The 14,923-nt window shown below is 41.3% G+C and overlaps 1 protein-coding gene across 1 annotated transcript in view; it reads right to left on the reverse strand.

Annotated features, from left to right (window-relative positions):
• The window catches only part of wwc3 (WWC family member 3), a 30,229-nt gene extending 18,441 nt beyond the window's left edge, over positions 1 to 11,788 (reverse strand). Inside the window, exon 1 of the mRNA XM_030791890.1 lies at positions 11,458 to 11,788. Within this exon, the coding sequence (XP_030647750.1) occupies positions 11,458 to 11,603 (146 nt within the window). The 5' untranslated portion in view covers positions 11,604 to 11,788. The remainder of the gene's footprint in view (positions 1 to 11,457) is intronic.
• Between the last annotated feature and the right edge of the window lie 3,135 nt (positions 11,789 to 14,923).

Here is a 14,923-nt window from a genome sequence, read left to right on the forward strand (position 1 = left end):
TCTACTGGTACAGTGACAACTTCTTTAAGAATTTTAGCATGTCTTTTTCATGGCTACTCTCCTGAGGATTTACTATATGTTCCCTACATCACAAAGGAAGTGAATTCGCTCACTCCAATGTATCTTCTCTCCACCCTTTTTCGACCGAGAGTCCTTCGTTTTCTTACACCCCTGGGTTCTCCTCCCTATCCCATGATTCAAGCTTAATCCCTGATTGCTTAGGGATTAGCAAAAACATACTTCCTGTCCAGAGACTTCATCTATCCTGGAGAGTTTTCATCAGCAAACTACGCGGCCTAGAAGCACGGTTCTCAACCTCACAACCTAGTATGCCAAGTATGCCAGATGGTTAAAATTAAGCAACAGGCCACGTAAAGGAGGTGGATGGGAACACTCATAGGGATTTTGGTACGCTCTCAGCGTTAGCATCCAGAGACACAGATCGACAGGCTCAAGAGCTTGACACAACAATTCTCAACGTTTTGTGTTAAAAAAAGAGCGTCATTCCTACCCAAGAATCACGATGCCTGGTAGTGACCTCAGCCTGAAGCCATGCTAATGACTCGATGGTGCAATCCCTCTCTGCTTCAATGCAATCTTCAGACGGAGGAGAAAGCAGAAACTCAAGCGCAAGTCAGCGTGAAATCATGATTACTGAAGCTAGTGGGAGAAAACCTCCTCGAGTCTTCATGAATCAACATTATTTCACAATGGACACTTGGCAAAAGACACAGACTTTCCAACATCGATTAAGTCATGGACACAGGCTTTAAAAACTTCACAAGACTCTGTCTATTCATTTTCAACCACATGACAAAACAAAGCAGGCGTTACAGTACATAGCAACCATGACGAACTTGGCGTTCTCTGTGCGACAAAAAATGAGAACGGTCAAATCATAACTGAAAAAGTTCATTTGGGGCCTCTACTTGAGTCAATAAAAGGAGTGCGCGATGCACTCTTTCCATTCATAAAACAAATTGAATAGTACAGTAGGTTGATGGGTCACAGCTAAAACCTTGCCAGACAGAGACAGTGCTGTCACTCAAGGCTAGTGGTATCACATATCATAACACACTGAACAGAGTGGCAACAGGCACAATCTGTTTTCATACCCAGAAAGCTTCGCCGACAGCCGTGCGGATTATAACCCTGAGGTACGCGAATCGATCATCCCCCGACGCAACAAGACAAACTCTCTGACCTGAACGACGGGCGGAATTGCTCAGGAGGCAGATGATGTGCAGGAACCTGTCTGACTGCAGGCACTGAACCCTGACCCCCCTCCTCACAGACTATTCCGGCAATGCAGACACAGAACAAAGAATCTCAAGAGCTCCGTATATGCCGCAACAGTGCATGTTGTGGTGAGCTCTTTATAAAAGTCCGACAGTCGTTCAATTACAGAACTCCTCATTAAGATAACTATGAAATCTATAGGACATGATGAAAGGCTGTATCGACTCATCAGTCAGTACTGAGAAAATCCGTAAGGTCATCTTAACCATTATTACCGCAGTGTTTAAAGATTTCTGGGAATCTACTTGCTGCACCAGTATTCACTGTAAAAGGCAATAAGGAGGACATTTGTCAGTGACTGTTAAGTTAAAGCGTTTTGCTAACAGCAAAAAAAAGAAGAGATATAATACATCAGACTTTCTTTATTTGTTTTAGACACATTAATCAGAGTGACTGATTAAAATGAAAACAAACAGTGGTCGACAGGGGCAGAGTTAAAAAAAAACCACAGCCATTTTCTAATGCTCTCATGCGTGCCCGTGCACACAACTTTACCAGAACATAATCCGCGATACAGAATCAATGCATCACACTGAAAACACGACTGTGCAACAAATCTTCAGGGCAGCATTAATCTACAGAATGATTTTTGCACACAGCACACAGAGGATGTGACTGTGGGAGACAGAGAAGCACAATTCGTGTGAAAGCCAGCCCCCCCCCCCCCCCCCCCCCATATCAAAATGCAGGCAGCCAAAGTCGGGAAATATTTGACCACAATTACATAAGTCCTGTTGGGAATCCCTTTCAGAGAATTGCAGACAGCAGCAGGGAACATCCAGGGGACTCTCGCCTTCCACAGCCATTGAGAACTACATCAGCTTCTGGACAAAGGTACATTACAGAAGGACAATAACTTTGAGAAGATAAGCCATGGCAGGCTGATAGGTGGATGGGTAAATGGGTGGATTTGTGTATGGAGAGACTGAGAAAGGTACTAAGCAAGCACTCAGAGGAGGAGATCTCCCCCAGGTCAGAACCAGAGAAGGGTCTTCTAACTGTTGGGTTTGCTTGTGTCTTGTGATTAAAGTCCCGGCCTCCCCATGTAATGTCACACAGGACACGACATCTACCCCGTACACACATACACACTAAGCACAAGCAGCTGTGAAGAAACACTCTCTCTCTCTCTCTCACACACACACACACACACACACACACAAACACACAGAGACAAAGTTCGCTCACGTAATTCCTCCCTTATACACAGTCACAAGCTACACAGTGGAACACATTCTCGAGTAATCGCTACACGACTATACATACACATATACCCACAAAGATCTAGATTCCAATAGAAGCAGTTCATTTGAACATTCAGAGACGCAACCTTGGGACAGGAAACAGGACCACCCCACACTCTCACCAGGAAGCTCGGGGTCAGTTTCCTCTTTCTGTAGCACTTTGGAAAAACAAAGGAGAGGCCTGGCCCTAAAATGCAGCCTATGCATCAATGAAGTCACGTGTTTAAGCTCATCTGAAGTTTATCATATGACTTCAACTATCTCCCTTAACTGCTGAAGATACATTTGTAGAGTATACAATCATCAGCTGATTTAGTAAACACCACAGAGTCAGACTATCTCCTTAAAATTCCAGTGATACTCAAATCCAAGTGATAGCTAGTGGACCAGTTAGAGATGACACTTCATTTTGGTGTCACTCCAAGCCAGTGGTCAATCAGTGCTGATAAGAAAAAAGGAAGAAAGAAAAAAAAAAAAAACACTGAAAAAAAGATCAGTGGAAATGATGACGTGACGTTGAGGATTATGATATGAACACATGGGGACAGGGTCTGGAACTTTTATTGTTGATAAATGTTCTGCCTTGATTCCTTCCCAGCAAGTTTCTCCCATGTTTTCTTTCAGTTCCTGAGAGACCCTCTCTGCTCTGAGAGAGTTAATCTTCCCACACCACGCCTTTCTCGAAGAGAGGAAACCAGCACTGCCAGAAGGAGAGCTCTCAAAGTGTTTAGCGGGCCCAAGTCCCAAATCCTGCCATCGGCAAAAAGAAAGAATTACGGTACCAACGGTTATTTTAAGACTTGGGAATTTCTCAAAGATTCTCCTCAGTCAGGAAGGGGGGAAAGATCCCCAAATTTTTAAAAAAATGTGGATTAATGTCAGGCACATTTAAATTCTCTAAAACTAAACGTGGGCCCACACCAGCCTAAAGTGTTTAAACGGACTCTACTTTTCAACCGGTTTCTTTAAAAAGCACAAAGGATCCTACTGACTCTTATGGGCCGATGCCATCAGCAACTTCTTTTGGAAGCTTTAAAAAAAAAAAAAAACTGAACACTGATTTTCACAAGGTCTACTTCTTGGTTTTGAACTCAAATACAGATTCAAAGATTCTTTGTTCCATCTTCAGAGAGAACAAAACTAAACTTAGAAAAGCATCTTTCTTCAGGGGGAGTCCAAGAAAATTTTGGTCTGGGTGTGGAAGTCAAAATGAGTTAGCTTTTCGCTATAACACATTTAGCACAAAAGACATTTGCTAATTCTAGAATTCTCCTGCTTTTGTTTTCCCAAGGGATATTTCCATCCAGAGAGTTCCTTTCAGTCTGACAACATGCCGTGGCAAAGCATGTGGAATTGGAGTCTGGACTGAAGGACCAACCCTTGTCTGGACATCCCTGCCTCTTCTCCGTCTACAGTCCATCCACGACAACAAAGGGTCCGTCAGGCATTCCGCCTGCAAATTAAGATGCTCCCAAACAACAGCCTCTGCATTCCTCATCATGAATGCCTTTCCTAAAAATAATATTCCCAGTTAAACTTAATTATAGCAGCTCTAGAGGCAGTATTTTAATGCCTTTGGACTCAGAGCCCTGTTTTCCTTGCTCTGTCGAGTGGAGTCCGGTAGCAAAACTGTGAGATTGGCAGCCATATGTTTATAATGTTCTAATAAATCTGAACGACTTTCCCGATGCTTTGGGCTTTGATGCGGATTGATCAGTCCTGTATAATTTTACAAGGTACTTTCATTTGCTCAGTTAACTCACTTTGTTCATTTAGGCAACTCTGTCACCATGGTTGGCCTCTCTGCTGTGGGACTTTATACGAGACACAGCGGTCACTGATGTCATTGCATTGTTCAAACTGACTTGTCACCACCCTAATCAGGATTTGTATTAAATTTAAATGAGGGCAAACTTAATGTCGCACACATGACCAGTAAAGAGCGTAGGGAGTATGACACCCTTAAGGTGATCCTTAAGACACTGTGAAGCTGTGGCCTGTTTGCATATTAAGCCTGCAGTAATTTTTCACCAAGTGTTACATTTAACCAAACTAGGTCTCACAGCACACGCAACAAAGCAGCTAAATGGTATAAAAAGAATGAGGGCAGTATATGCTCTAATGTTTAATACGGTCGCTCAGGAATACTGCATATTGATAAAGACTGGTATCTGGCTATAGGATGTACTTAAAACTGACCACACCCTGTTCACAAAGTATGTAGCATTCATTACCGTTCAAAGCTAATACTGCTATCTGGAATTCATAGCACTCCATAAACAGAATAATTTCAAAACCAATCCCACATCTGTCTTTCATTTGCTCATTATTTAGACACAGGAGGGGGGGGGGGGGGGGATCACATTTGCCATTAGGAAAGGTATTAACATGTTTGTCATGCTAAAAGCATTAACAACTGATGCAGAACGCTCAAGAAAAAGTCTTGGGTCTGACCTCAGGGAATTAAGCGCATCATATACATGACACTAACAACAACAAATGCGCTTGGACACCAAGATAGACGAAGTCATACATGGCCATGAAGGCATAGCAGAAAATGCTATATGACCCCGTATATAACTGCAATACGCACTGCAAATAACCAAATGCCTCTGCGCGACCATCGCGCTCTTCGTAAAAGGCAAGCTAGCAGACGCTCAGGCTCAGGGCCCACAAGTGTCAATCTAAAAATTCCATTCTGGGTTAAAAGAAGAAGTGAGATTACAACTTTGGGAGGAATGCCATTAATGTGCGACCCCCCTGCAATGGGCCGAATACCGTGTTTCAGGGTAACTGAGGCAGAAACCCAAGCAGCTGGGTATGTCTGCATGACGGACATCCCCTTCTTTCATTATGTCCCATATCTTATAGAAATAGGGCTACTAAATATATGCAGCCTGGCACTCTTAGATTGCAGAATCTCTGTCTCCAGACACATTTAGATACCGTCTGCCATCACGCGGAAGCCTCTCTCTCTCTCTCTCTCTCTCTCTCTCTCGTACTTCAGCTCCGCTCTCCCGTGCTTGAGGAGTAAATGGGAAAGGGAGCAGCTGATGGAATGTCTCGAGGTTTTTGATCTGCGAGACAATCTTGGTTGTAGGAATGTAAAAATCTCTTAGGCACATCCCTGAATCTCTTTAATGAAGTGGTTTAATGTTTACACGGCGAGACTACCACTTTCACCTGATGACCTGAAAAAGCAGTTTTGTGTCACTGTTCAAACAAAAAACTGTCTGCAGAGAAAGGGGAATGTTTAAACAAGTTAATACAGGCACAAACAAGAGCATATTGTCCACACGACGTTTATACTTCAAGTAGACTTTTTAAAAAGAGCTTGTGTATTCTACCTTCTCAAAAGCTTACCAGAAATGAAGGTCCTGTGCGTGATGCTACACTGATCTGTCCTAGTTCAACTGAGGTTATTGAGGGTGAGCACACAAATAAGCATAACGATTAAACCGGGATTACGCTGGTTTAGCAAAGGCCTTGGACCCCAGAGCAAGAGAGCACAGAGCTAGTCACAGAGTTCTGTACGTTCCACAGACCACAAGCTTGACTTTCAACGATATCTAAGGGAACTTAGTTATCCAGGGACAAAGGGTCTCGGGAAGAGCGGCATTAACTGCAGGATTCTCAAAAAAAATGGATAGATGAATTGGCGACATTCTTCCTACCATGACAAAGTGAATCAAAGCACTCAGAGTGCTTGAGAAGATGTGAGCAGCAGTGAGGAGGTCTGGCTTTCAAAAAAGCGATATCAATGCCTCACAGACCTCAAGGACACAGATTCACTTCCTGCGTCAAAATTTGGATTACAAAGAAATCATGTCATAGAGGAAACAGCCGGTGCATAATATCACACTTACATCTTACATTGGTGTAAAATTCCAATGTTCTCCTTGAGTATGTTACTGAGTGAGAAGCACCCAAAACGTTAACATTTTTTTTTTGTTCTTATTCAGGCAGTGAATAATGCATGGTGCCCAAACCCAAATTCAAAATGCACTGATTCAGGCTGACAGACACAGATGTCCAAAAGTAACATCCAACTTTACATCTGCTCACAGACCAGTAACTTGGTCTTTAATTAATCTGTTGAATTTCCAGACTTCCTGTTTGAAGGTCTAAGGATTTTTAGTGAAAACAGTGACTAGGAGCATTGAATGGAAGAGAAATGCTCACACTCTCCTATAAAACCTGTATACATAGATACACCAGCAGAAATACAGCCCTTGCTTGTCAATTCGACTCAATTATGCCATTAACCTATAATGAAAGATGGTTGTGGGTCCATTTCAAAGTAGATGGAGGTCAAATGTAAAACATCTAATCACCAGTTGCAAGTAAAATACTCAGCTTCTCCGTAAATTACAATACAAGTGCAACCTCTCATAGCTAAAGCAAAAAGGGGGGGGGGGGAGGATTCAAGTATTGTCTACAAGGGAAACAGAGCTTCTAAACACATACATACACCGACAATGCTTGAAACAACCGCATGTTCACCACTGTTACACCCACCCATCCTGCCAAAAAAAAAAAAGCCCCCTCCCCACACTATGATAATGAAAACACCAAGGGAAGCAAAATAGCTGCAGCGCATGTGAATAACCTTTCAGCGCTGGCAACGCGGCACCCACTTTCCAGAATAATTGAATTTGGTGTGCTTTGTGACCGCGTATAATGGCCTCCCTTTGCGGGGAGGCAGGCCGGCCGCGACCATTGCATAACAGAGCTAATAAAGAAGAAAGGAGGGCCGCTGGGGCCCCAGCCGGGGACGGAGAGTGGGGGGGGGGGGGGGGGGGGGGAGGACACGTGGGAACCACTGCCTCCGTTGGGCAGCTTTGTCTGGGGCTGCTCGCAGCCTGAGCCCCTCAGGCGTTAGAGCAGGCATGCCTGACATAGCGCTCATTCCATAGCCACTAAAGCCTCAACACCAAAAACTTGAGCTGTTGGGTATGAAGAGGCCTAGCCTCGGGTTTGGGGGGGGGCGACTACCTGCGTGACCTGTCACCCTGCCCCTCACATATATTGCCTGTGGACGGTGAGCATGAATAAACATGACTGATCATTATTCATAATACAATTACTCTAAACGAGTGATCCTATCAAGAGATACCAAACAGCACGCCCCATTAATTATGGCAAAAGTCCATTCCGAGTGTCCGCTGAGGCACTCATTTTCAAACTAGCCACAAGCACATAATCAGTATAATTAAGATATGGTGTAGAAAATGGTGCTACCAGTAATGCTGTAATCAAGAAGTTCAAGTGTGTATGTATGTGTGTGTGTGTGTGTGTGTGTGTGTACGTGCACACATGTGTATGTGCTGGAGAGCATTCACAGAGCAGCTCCAGTGGTTCTCCAGGTAAATGTGCGATGAATTCACAGGCTGATCTAACTTTTCACTACAAGGTGTCACTTAACCAGCTTAACTGAAAAACACAAGCCCCTGGGCACCTGTTGCATTGGCGCACAGACACACAGACACAGGAACTCACTCCAAGGCACACAGTGGACCAGAAATACAGTGTGCCAACTTGGTCAAGGATTACCAAAACACAATACAGCCATACGCATATATAAAAACGTATGTGTCAAATTGGAGGTTTTCTTCTAAAGAGACTGCTTTATTTCTGATTGAAACAAGCTGGAGAGGTCTAAATCAGGCATGATTTTCATTCCATTTTGAGTTACTTTCTTACAAAGATTCATGCTTTGTACAGCTGAACTTTGAATTTTCTCTGCACATGTGACCTCAGACCAGGGCCGCTAACAGAACAGAACAGAAGTTACCATGTCGCCTAATTATCTGCAAACCATGTTCTATATACAGTGGATGCTGTGTTTGCTGTTCTGTCTCTAAACATCTGAAAAATAAAATAAGTAATAGTCAGGGTGATTTGAATGCAGAAAATAAAAAAAAAGCATCCTACCCCTCAATAAACAAATCTTTCTTGATGGTCAGACTCACAACTGATTGAGGTAATCATGGTAATTGTACTGTGATCACATGGAATTAAATCAAGATCATTCTTTGTTTACAAGTTGTGACTATGTTTGTGTAGCTGCAAATTAACCAGTTAATGAGTTTGCTTGTCACTGTGTGCCCGTGTACCCATCTGGATTGTTTTGTTAACCAGCAGACATCCTCACAACCCAACTAGCTTAGGACCATCATTTAAAAAAGAAAAAAAACAAAAAAACAATGATAACTAGAGTTGAGCTCATTTCCTGAGGGATGACCTTCTGAGAACTGTAAAAATAAAACGATTGCCCAATCACAATGCAAGTCACACTTGAAAACAGAAAAAATTAAATATAAAAAAAAAAAATGTCCATAGTGACTGATCATTACACAACAGAATTTTACATTGTTACCTTTAACACGGTGTCTTCTCGCTTAACTCTCTAAAGCATGTTACGGGGCACCCCTTTTCCCTTTCAAACTCTTCTACCACAAACTACAGGCCCTCCTCTACCATGCCTTCATTACACGAATGGAAATGTGAGATTTCCAAGAGTCATATCAGCCTCACATTACAAAGAGTAATCATATGACTCTTGTGAGAAGGAGCCGGCAAGTAGATCAGGTTTTTCTTATCTAGATTCCTGTCAGCTACAACTCCATTCCCTCTTTCAAAAAAAAAAGTGGGGGGAGGAGGAGAAGTGAGAGAGAGAGAGAGAGAAACAAAAGAGAAAGGAATAGGGCATTACAATGAAGCATAATGAAAACAGGGTACATTGAAAGTAGCGGGAAAGGAATGAAAGTAGTAGTGAAAAAGGTATTCCGCCAGAAACCTGTTCCTTTGCAGCAGATGATAAGCCAAAAAAATGTATAGTATGAAATGTCTCATTATTCTCATCTATTGCAAAGGTGAAATGTGCATCCAGTGCAGCAGACAAAAAAACCTGAAATAACTTAGACTGCTCTGTATGCTTTTGTTGTGGTTGTCACGGAATTTTATAGTCAACAGCAGATTCACAAGAATTCATCTTCTTCTCTGCGTACCAACAGGTCTATCGAATAAGGGGCCTTGCTAAACAAAGACATGACTCCCTTTGAAACGCTGAACCACTCAGACGTTGTTTGAACAAGATGTGCTACGCAACAAAAAAAGTGTTACAACTTTCCTAGTGCCTCCAAATCCCTTCTATTCAAATCATGCAGAGCTTGGGGTGTACCAATCTATTTAAATGGGTGCACTCAAAGCCTGATTTTAGCCTTTTCTGCACTAGTGAAAATACAGACCTCACAACGCACATCCTCACAGCTTTCCCAGTGGCCCAACTAGCATTCCTAACATATTTGTACAGGGAACTCTGGGAGCTGCAGTTCAATTCTCTCTTTCATTTGCGCTGTGTTTACATTATGTGTGGCCATACTCTTTAAAAAAAAAAAAAGTCTCAAGGCCATGAAAATGATTCTGTTTTTTTTAATTATATTTGACTTCAGTCTGGAGATTTGTGCATTCACCCATTCTGCTCATGCAAATGATATTTACATTTACAAAAAAAAATATATATATTGTTTTAAAATGCCCATTATACAACACATTTACCAAATATTGTAATATGATGATTCTCTCAGAGTTGAGAGCTGTTCTGAAGATCAGAGAGTCGTGGACGGAGAGGAATATGTTGCTTTAAGATGTGTCACTGTTCCACTGCGAGGGAAATTAACTTGACATTCCCATGACCCTCCCTCGTTTTTCTTCACTTTGGAGAAAAATACCAATAACAAATAACCATAGCAAAAAAAAAAGTCAGAAGTATAACGTGAGTTAGAAGTTTTCTGTAATATATATATATTTTGAAAACTAGTCAGGAATGTCAGGACACAAGAACCCATTGAAGTCTCTTAAATTCATGCAGTGTACAAACACAACATTGTCCTTGACAGATCAGTATGCTGACACTGGAATGTTGTTTTTTGCTTTTTGCTGTTCTTTTACTGTGTGTGTGTGTTTCTAAATTTTCTGATGTTGTTCTAATGTTTGGATTCTTGAGACCATTGAAGCTATTAATCACTTTTGAGCTGTAGTTTTTTTTTCTTTTTGTATTTCCTGTTCCTACTCTCTGGTCTGCATCCATCATAACTCATGACAGTTATGTGACAATTAACCTACATTCACTTTTTAAATGTACAGTATTTTAATGTAGCACATAGACTGTAAAGGAATATCACACTTGAATCACTGCTGAAATCTTAGACATATCAATAAGCAGTCCTTTTTAAAAGCAAATGTAAACAACGAAACAGATTACAGAAAGATTATAACGAAAAAACATATTACTTGCAACATGGGGTGTGAAATATTCCTTGGCCTTATGCCCCCCCATAGCAAATTACATGAGCATAACATCCTTTGGACACGGTAGGCTACTCTCATTACCAGGCTCTGGTTTGTTAAATATTCAGTTGAAAGTAGACGATGATTGTCTTACAGTAAATACTGATTTATCAGTTTGAATGTAGTACAAATTTGAAAGTTTTTAAGAGCCACAGTCATCGTTCACCCGCAAAAGGCATCACATCTTTAGTCATCAGCTCCTTTGAAAGCTGAGCAACCTTTGTAACCAGAATGTTTCAGAAACTGAAACGCTTGAGCGAGTGAAGTTGACACAAACCTTGCTTAAGAATACTCTTAATAAGTGTTGCTGTACTGTCCTGTTTACTTCAGCTATATGAAAAGACGTAACATGAACATTCGCATATTGCAAAACCAATTAATTTATCGACAGAAGTAGTCTGGAAGTTAAGACTTCTTCGTCTGGCTACTTATTCATCACCTAAAACTGTAGCCCCCGCCCTCGCGTCTTCATGTGGATGCAACTAATTACTACCAAACAATTCACAAATTTGATCTAACTACCTAAGATCCATCAAGACGCTGATCAATACTGTACAATTACCTGTCTCTTGGGTCAATCCACGAAGTTTGTCGAGTGTTGTGGTCAATGTAGAATACTCTGCCATCATAATCCCGTGCTTCCTCCCAGCCCGCGGGCAGCGGTAGCTCCGAGCTTTCTCTTCGCTTACTGCTACTCACCCACGGCATAGCGTTGGGATGGTAAGGGGGTGATCGCCAGCGCCAGACCCCCTGCCTTTTCTCCAAAAAACTAACAAGTTTTCTTCTGCATTACAACGTTAAATTCCCATCGATTCTTGTAAAAACAAACAGAGGAGCTCGTGGAAAACTTGAAGAGAATCGAGGCAGGCTACCCTGCATCCACTAACCGAAAAGTTTTGCGGCGTTCTCATGACTCTCTGCATCTGTCCTCCATGTTTGCCTCCTCTACCGTATTTCATTCCATAGTGTCCATATTCGGGCAAAGGAAATTTGCATAAGGGGTGCCCACAAACGCAAACGTATAATTAAAACGAGCTCGTCGGTCCAATGGAGAAACTCGTATGATTTCAGCACCTCTGTAATAGAAGTAGGTTGTTACATTGTCTTTCCCTCGCACAATGTAGCCGAATTCAGAAAGATTGTTTTTGAATGATATATAGGGAGAAGTTTTTGCTAAAACCGTTGAGAAAGTGTTCTTGCTCGCTTAAGTTTGGTAACCTAATTACATTTCTTTTGAATGAATCTCTTTTACTGACAGTGATTTTGATGACACATTATCGATGTTTAATATTTAACGCTTTAAATTTGTTTTGCATAAAGAAGAAGTGTGAAATCAGAGGGACAACATGCTGCACACAGCGTGTGCGAGCGCTGAGCAAATTCATAATATATAAATATATAAATTATATATTCATAATATTATGCGTGTTCCGCCGTGCATCATATCTCTTTCTCTCTCATAAGGGGTGCCCATAAACACACACGTTCTCTCTCTCTCTCTCTCTCTCTCTCTCTCTCTCTCTCTCTCTCTCTCTCTCTCTCTCTCTCTCTCTCTCTCCTGGGCAGCCTTGTGGAGAATTGGAGCGCCACCATGTGTTTGATAAATGCAAGGATTTGTGAAACTGGGTCGAATCCTGCACCCTATGCTGTGTACTTCCATGCATGTTTGGTATGCAGACTACTAGACACTTACGACTGCACATACTGTTGAGGTAATCCTATTAAGCAACCTTGCCGTATACAAAGAACTACACATATGACGGGAATGTCGTTAGACACAACACCGTCTGTCACGTGGGTAAATAACCAGCATGTGCACAAGGAATTGACTTATGAACAGGTTGCACAACTCTCATTCCTTGTTCTTTCATTATCTGAATATTTTAACGCTGTTATACATTTACTGTGCACGTTTCCTTTGTCAATAGCAATGGACACAGGGATAGTAAAGGAGGTTAGGGTTCCAAATGCCATGGAACGCGCGCAACCCTTACTTTTTAAATGGCAAGGCAAGTAGTCCTCTCACATCTCACTTCATCTTAACCAAACTAAATCGTCACGTCTACTCACTAACCGTTATTTGTTTTTTAGTATGGAAAGTATGGAGAGGAAGTATGCCATTTCAACCGCAGCCAAAAACTTGATGTAAACTCAATTTGTCGATGTTAGTTTTAGAAAAGTATATGCGAAAAGTGTATTTTGTCTATTGCTTATTCATTAAACTGCTTATGCATTTCACGTTTTAAAAAGCTTACATTCTTGTGTGTGTGTGTGTGTGTGTGTGTGTGTGTGTGTGTGTGTTTGAGACGCTTAAGAGCACACTTAAAACTTGTGTGATGAGAATCAAGTCCTAGGCTATGATAGTTTTTCACAACTTTCAACTATTCACACTATCTTTGTTTAGAGGTATGATGAAAATAATTCATGCTGACAGTCAGAGAGGAAATATAAAATGTGATTCTGAAACTTTGAAACTTCTTGTTGTCATTTTTTAAATTAAATTATTGTTCAGCGGACGAGACATGTGACCTTGTTTGCCAGCCACAGGAAGGGGTTAGTCATTTACTTTTGGATCGAAAAGGAAAATGACAGTTGAAAGTATCTTTTCCAGTCAACCCAAGCCTGAAAAATGTAGTAAGATATGACCCATCAAAGCAAGGTTGTGCTGAACTTGTTCAATCTATTTTTATTTTAGCAGTTGATTCATGCATATCCCCTCTTGCATCAACATCATGGCAGTGGACATATTTCTTTAATACGAGAACTGAAATCAATATTTTGAGTGAGACGGATTTGTCCTTTGAATGCACTGGCCAATCAGAAATTGTACTTAGTTTTATGTTACGGCAGTGCAAGCATGTGTGTTGTTTTGTTGGCACACCCTTCTAACTTCTCCACAAAACAAATAAGCAACATTTTGCATATCACTCTTAACCACAGACATTGTAACAAACAAGTTTTGCAAAAACTTTGGTATGTCTGTGGTGACAATGCCATGGAAGGTGAGGCTACCAGTGAGGAAGAAACACTGAGAGGTGCCAAGACAGGGGGAGCATCTATCAGTCAGCCTGCTGTTCATTCATTCATTCATTCATTCATGCATTCATGATTTAACCCTTTCAGTTTATAATTATAGCTCATTATCTTGTGCTCTCTGCATGGGCTAGTCATTCCAGTGCTTGACACAGCAATCATTTTTGTGGTCGTTGCGTTACTTACCATTAAGATAACTGAATATAACAGGAAATACAGAAATTTACTTTTAACACAATTTCTTTCAGTACTAATACTGGACTGAATAATTGAGATAATACAAAATATAATCAACGAAAATGTACACTGTCAAGAATACAGCCCCAGGATTCTCTTTCCCTGTTTGCTTCACTCACTGAAAGGAAGACAGTGATCCCTTTGATCTCTATGCTTCATGTCAGTGGTTGAATCGGCCTGTTGGAAGAGATACCTTATGAACCACTGAAGTGGAGCAATCATGCCTCGCTGTGTTAGTGGACCCATTTGCTGTCTGAGTGGTGTTGAAATCTAGCCCTTTGTCTCTGTACCTCAATAGTTCACTATTCAAAACTTCACAATGCACAGCCGTGAGCACAGGCATTTCTGTTTCTTCCACCGATGAGTTTAGGACGCACATGTACAGCGTGTTTCCACAGCTAATGTGCTTTAATGTGTGAACAGTCTGAACACTGTGTAGAGTGTCAAAGAAAACAGTCATGTGTGTGTGTTTGTCTGTACACATATTGCACTGTATTCACGGAGCATTTCTTCACGTCACAGTTTTCATCCTCTGTCTCCCACTTTCAGATATCTGGGTCCACATTCACAATGCAAACTTTTGTATATTTTTCCACACTTTTGTATACCCCAATCACATGGTCTACATAAAAACAGAATCTTTAGAGACTTTAAAAATTCTTCTACCCTTAAATAACCTTTTCGAACACGAAACTGTGACATGATCTTTTTATGACTTGATTATGCTGTAATTAATCATATCAATTTTCTTACTTTTA

This window comes from Chanos chanos, chromosome 14 (assembly GCF_902362185.1).
Source record: "Chanos chanos chromosome 14, fChaCha1.1, whole genome shotgun sequence".
Lineage (NCBI taxonomy): Eukaryota > Metazoa > Chordata > Actinopteri > Gonorynchiformes > Chanidae > Chanos > Chanos chanos.